A 6,000-nucleotide genomic window follows, 5' to 3' on the forward strand; every position below is an offset into this window, starting at 1 on the left:
CGCACGGGCATCTCTTATGCAGACAGGGCTGCAGCGTAGCAGGCACTGGCACAGCTAGCTCCCCGGTAGTATATTTCATGGCCCAAGAAGCACACCAAGCTCCAGTCGGTCGCAGTCGCAGTAGCTCCTCCACTTCACCAGACACCGGCATGTGGGAGTCTCCTCGGCAGATGCAAGCGCACACGCCCTTCCCCTCCTGGATCGCCTACGCCGGCACGTTCGCCGCCGGTGCCGGCCCGGCGGCAGCGGCCGCCCCGAGCCTGCCGAGCGAGCACGGCCCCGACCATGCCTGGAACCAGAGCGCCCCGTAAGTACACCGGTGTACACATCCAACACGTCGGCGGATACGATCGACATGGTTGATAGCTCGGTGCTCTTGTTCGATGGACAAGCTGACGTTCTGCATGATTTTCAGAAGCGTGGTAGCACACGGGAGCAGCGGCTACAGAGGGAACTACCTGTCTCTGCTCGAAACGAAGAACGTGACGCCGGAGATGTTCGTGGACGACGTTCCCGCGGCATGCGACTACCTCGGAGGAGTGGGCGCCGACGCCGCCGCCGCCAGCAGCAGCAGCATGGCCGGCCCAGCTTCTGCCTGTGGCCTCCTCCTCGGCAGCGTCGACCCGTACTCTACTGTTGCCAGTAGTGCTCCTCCAGCCAAGCATGAGACGGCAAGCTTGCCATCGCCGCTCGTGTACTCGGAGGACAGTGTGGTGCACGGGAGCAGCATGGGCTGCATGCCGTGCTACGACCACGAGGAGAAATCAGCTGATGACAGCCAGCGGCAGGGCTTTGGAGCTCCCAGCACGGCTGCATTTCTGCAGCAAATGGTCCCAAGCCGAGTGGAGCTTCAGAGTGTTCTGGGTTACTCAGGCATGGTGTCTGAAAGACTGTTTTCCTTTGGCGTGGGGAGCTTGCCGGATGCCGGTTCTTTCAGTGACTACAACAGGTCAAGTGCAGACTTCATGTCCAGCAACAGCAACAGAGAGGAGCAAGATATTAGGCCGGTAAGCTTTGACTTTCTTACGTAAATCAAAGTAGCTTCTCGGTCGTCTACGATGCGTACAAAAGTGAAACCTGTCGAATTCCGCGCTTTTGATTCTTTCAGGGGATGGGCATGGGCGGTCGCAGCAGTGGAAGTGGAGCTGCGACAAGTGTAACCACGAGGAGGAAATCAGAGGAAGGGGTTGCTGGAGGAAACACGAAGAAATCTAAGCAGGAGGCTTCCCACAAGGCGTCGCCTCCTAAGGTACGTAATCGTGAGAAGATTAGGGATGAACTAGCAAACTGCGAAGCGAAGGCGTTAAGCCCGGAACTTTTGAGCAAGCATTCTGATGATTTTGTTTCAAACTTACTTAGCATCAAGTGCCCAAAGTGAAGCTGGGAGAGAAGATCACAGCGTTGCAGCAAATCGTGTCACCTTTTGGGAAGGTACGAGATTCTCGCTGCAACTTTTGCTTCAAAATGAAATCTGGTTTATTTCTGTTCCTTCTCTTTTGGTTGATGATATATAACTCGCATAGAACATTTCATTTTGCCAGACTGATACATCGTCAGTGCTGTTGGAAACGATCGAGTACATAAAATTTCTTCATGAGCAGATACGGGTAACTCTCCATGTGCACAATATGCCATGTCTAATATGTTTGTCTTACATAACTTTCTACTAAGTCGAAGAACACACTAAGATCCTTAATTATCAAGTGGAGTATATATAAACCGCAGCTGAGAAATGCATGTGAATAGGCCGTGTAGTTATGTAATATATCATCCAAGATAATACATGTACACTGAACCAGCCATTTGCCCTGGTTTCAGTGAGCATACCACACATTGACCTTTTATCAGTGGACTTCCAAGTCATGCCCAGGTCTTGTGTAACAATCATGCTGTCTTTTTCCAGAGTCCGGACACCGATAGACTTAGAGGGAAAAGGGTCAATTACACTGTCACAGCCATTAGCCCACCTTTTTCTTTTCTGAAGTCTAGTAATGCTGACAAGTACTCCAGATTGCTGCCTTTTTAAAGCTAACTACCATGCTGATCCACTCTTCCACTGTGCAGCTGTTTACTGAACCGTACATGACGAAAAGCACGTACAAGGTACCACTAATAAATCAACAAATATATAATATTTTCAATAAAACAATTGACAAGAATGCGTGACTCGTTGCCGGTATTTTATTTCAGGGTCACATTCGACGCAGAGGCGAAGAGAAAGAGGAGAAAAGCGGGACGGGGCATGACTTGAGGGGCAGAGGGCTCTGCCTGGTTCCTGTTTCGCTGACCTCGCAAGCATACCACGATGACACCACCCTGCCGGACTGCTGGGCGCCCGCGTACAGGAGCTGCCTGTACCCATGAGCTCGGCATGGCGACGACTGCATGGTTTCTGCTATTATACTTGCTTCTCCTTGTTTTATTGTCATGTCCTGTACTTTTTTTTAGATTTTCAGTGTAGCCTGGAAAACTGTAATAATGTAGGGTAACTAGGCACACCAGGCCTTGGCTTTCAGAAAAGTCGGTAGCACCGTAGCGGAGGTCCGGCAGTCAGATGGTTGACACAACTCACAGCCCATAATTCCAAATGTTTTCAGAATCACAGCGGCAAAGTAAAAGATTTCTCCACTCAAACGGACATGATGTAATTTGGCACAATTTTCGGGCCGGCAGGGGCGCAGGGCCAATCAGACCCCTTGGGACGTGGAAATTCCTCATGATCGGAAGCACGCTGAGTGGATCAAGTGACTTAAAATAAGAGTCGTTGGTTGGCTGGTTGCGATGCCATGATTCAATAAAAGTGTTTGGTTGGATGCATAATGTGGAGTGACCATGCACTTCTTCTCTACACCTAAAAAAAACTCTAAAGTCATCGTCTACCTGTTGATACAAAAAATATATACTATTCAGTCACAAATACTAAAAAAAACTGTACCATATACGTATGCTATCTGACAAATACATACACTATCCGAATTTCTTTACTTGTCAAAATCGGCAGGGAATCATCCACAAACCTCTACAAGCAGAACAGAAAAAGAAACTCCGATAAAAAAAAACTATGATCGGACTGGACACCAGGACTGAATCTGAGAAGTACTTGGCCAGGCCGGAAAGAAAAAAAATGAAAAAAAAAACTCTAACGGCAAAGAACTACCGCCAGAACAAAATCCAATCAGACTGACTAGGACCGCCACAATATATTTGTTTAGACTAATCTATATTTGTCATTGACAGAACAAATATACTTCCCCTCATGTGTTTAAACTAACGTATATTTTATTTTTCAATTATTTATGATTTAAAAAATACCTTTCATTTGTGTTTACTTGTCAAAAATGATTTACTTCAGCAAAACACCAGCCATCTATTTTATACACTTACTACTCTAATACCCACTTGGTAGTTATATATTTTATTTCAACGGACGGTCACGAACTTATACCTATTTTATTAATAAAGTAGGAAATTTACAATACATTTAGAAAAACAAAGAACAAAGTAAAACTCCTCTCACGGTAAAAGTATCACTACCTATTTCGCGCCTTCTACAATCCATACTTGGTAGTTATAATATATGCATAAAAAAGTTAACTAGATTGAAATGCGAATTTGATTGTAGTCATTAAAAAGTCATGTAATTTGAGGCGGCATAGGTCCAAAATGTCATGTATCAGTTCAAGTTACTCTAAGATGGAGGAAATAAAACTACATCAGAAAGTCGTAGAAGAATATAGTAATTTTTTAGTTCCGTTACCTTCTTGTTAGTCTCATACCTATAACATCAACATTTTGTTGGTCCTCATACCTATAACATTGGTAGCATTTTAGATTCATACCTAATTTGATAGATTAACCTGATTTCTTGACAACGTAACAAAAAAAACTCCTCGATAACTTGATCGCTTAGACAGTGTAACCGGTAGCACAAATAACCTTGCACCCCCCCCCCCCCCCCAACCCTCAATTCTCTCTTATTTTACACCCGATTGTTAACCCGGTGCAACGCAGGAGCATTATCCATCCACTTCTACAAATATGATTTGAGTGACTATTATAGAGAGGGACCTACTATACGTGTTGCATTAGTATCACAAATAGAAAAAAATGAACTATTGTGCATTCTCTTATCAAGGTGACGCCAGAATAATTATATTGAAAGTTTAATATATTTTTGCTACAATATGTGCCTTAGGCAACTGTTAGTGTACCTTCTTTTTGTGTCGTGGCCCCGTGCGACGCACGGGTATATATCCAGTAAGACCAAAAAGCGCAGTTTTATAGGTGTAAGAGCAACTTCAGCAATAACCTCTAAATACAGGCCCTATTTTATATTTGGAGGCTACTCTACTTTTGAGGGTCTTGTTTTATGGGATCATCTCTAGCGGTATCCCCAAATCAAGCGCCCTACTTCCTCTTTGAGCCAATGGAGGGTGCGTGGTCGTGGAGGAGCCAGGGAAGGACACTGCAGAGGAGGATGTGTAGGGGTGGATGCCGCGCCGTGGGTGGATGGGGAGTGATTCTTGCTGAAAGAGGGGGTGCTCTGGGAGGATGATGTCGCATGGGTGTGAAGGTATGCCGATAGGAAGAGGCGTGCCAAGGGGGAGGGCCACATCGAGCGGGAGGAAGCCAAGTTGAGGAGGAGGGCACATAGGTTGGAGGAGGGCACGCTGGGGAGGAGCTGCTTGGGCGGTCGGGTGGGCATGCTAGGGCGGAGCCGCTAGGGAGGAGGAAGGCAACAGTGGCGACAGATTTGGCGACAAAGGCAACAGAGCAATAGTCAAAACTGAAAAAGTAGGGGGGCTTCTCTAGGGCCTTGGAAATCAAAGCTTGAGAAGAAGATTTGAGGGCCTCCTACTAGAGGCCTTATTGGAGTGTGCTGTTTGTTACCAACAGCTAAGTAATTTGCGCTTTCTAATTTGGCTTGTGTAGCCTTATTATTGAGCATTACTAGTGAGCTTAGGTGCCTTTGTGCTTTTGCTTACTAGATTGTGTAAGTGCTCCCTGGTTTGCTAGAAGTACTAGTTGCATAGGTTTATGTGACCTTGCAAGCTAGAATTGGATAGGTGAGCACTAGCTAGCCTGACACAGTTGTTGCCTCTTTAGGATCTTTATAAGGTGCTTGTGAACTTAGATAGAGGGGTGTAGTCTTGGCTAGACCGATAGTTTTAATTTCGCATTTGTTTTGGTTAGCTGGCACGATTAATTTTAGAAAAGGACTATTCACCCCCCCCTCTAGTCCGCCATCTCAACTGTACAAAGAGGCAAGCGTAGGACTCGGCCTCCACATTAAGGTACAATCCTTGCCTTTGAATGTTACATTGGTTAATCTTTTGTGCTATTACTCCAAGCCTTACTCGAAGCCCCTTTGTGCCTTTCAGTGGTCCACTCTTGTAGAACGCATCGCTTCAAGTGAAGTGGGCAAAGTTGAGCCAATGCCATCTTACGACGCACACGAGTGGTTCCTTTTGATGTGGCAACTTTTGTGTGTATTGTTGGCAACATGTATTGCCTGTGTTGGAAACTAAATGGATGGATTATCTTGCAAACTTGTATGGACCATTCTACCTCTTTGAATAATTACTGGGAACTATGTATGCAACTTGTATGAACTATGTTCAAATGCTATGTCTGGGAATGGTGTGTATTCAGTTATGTGTAATTCCTTTAATTTGTGTTGCCAATACCTGCTAAAAAGGTCGATGTTCGATCTACAAGCGCTGATATATGTATCCTTGGTGTCACACTATTTCACGCCGAGGTGGCCGTCTGGAGCTAGTTCCTTACAGAGATTGGGGTGCTCGTGGCGCCGACATGCCCTACCTCGGTGTGCGATCCAAAGACGCTGACCCACAGAGCTCGACGCTTCCCGACTCGACGCCGAGCTCCGCCGACCCCTCGTGCACCTCAATGGGACGAGTCCAAATCTTGGCATTGCGCTGCTAGGCCCAACACTCAGCGCATGGTCAAAAGACGCCGACCCACAGACCTCAGTGTGAG

The 6,000-nt window shown here is 46.4% G+C and overlaps 1 protein-coding gene across 3 annotated transcripts; it reads left to right on the forward strand.

Annotated features, from left to right (window-relative positions):
- Nucleotides 1-77: 77 nt before the first annotated feature.
- Nucleotides 78-2,665, forward strand: LOC136490603 (uncharacterized). Of its 3 annotated transcripts, XM_066486810.1 has the most exons (8): nucleotides 78-307; nucleotides 416-1,007; nucleotides 1,109-1,249; nucleotides 1,360-1,431; nucleotides 1,542-1,607; nucleotides 2,065-2,103; nucleotides 2,191-2,388; nucleotides 2,485-2,512. In XM_066486810.1, exons 1-7 carry the CDS (start codon nucleotides 78-80, stop codon nucleotides 2,362-2,364), a joined length of 1,314 nt encoding a protein of 437 aa, XP_066342907.1. In that variant the 3' UTR covers nucleotides 2,365-2,388; nucleotides 2,485-2,512. The 3 variants fall into 3 exon arrangements, with proteins under 3 accessions (XP_066342907.1, XP_066342906.1, XP_066342908.1); XM_066486809.1 differs by having other exon boundaries at nucleotides 2,191-2,665; XM_066486811.1 differs by lacking the exons at nucleotides 2,065-2,103; nucleotides 2,191-2,388; nucleotides 2,485-2,512 and adding an exon at nucleotides 1,904-2,050.
- The last annotated feature ends 3,335 nt before the right edge of the window (nucleotides 2,666-6,000 follow it).

Source organism: Miscanthus floridulus, chromosome 11, assembly GCF_019320115.1.
Source record: "Miscanthus floridulus cultivar M001 chromosome 11, ASM1932011v1, whole genome shotgun sequence".
In the NCBI taxonomy this organism is placed as follows: Eukaryota; Viridiplantae; Streptophyta; class Magnoliopsida; order Poales; family Poaceae; genus Miscanthus; species Miscanthus floridulus.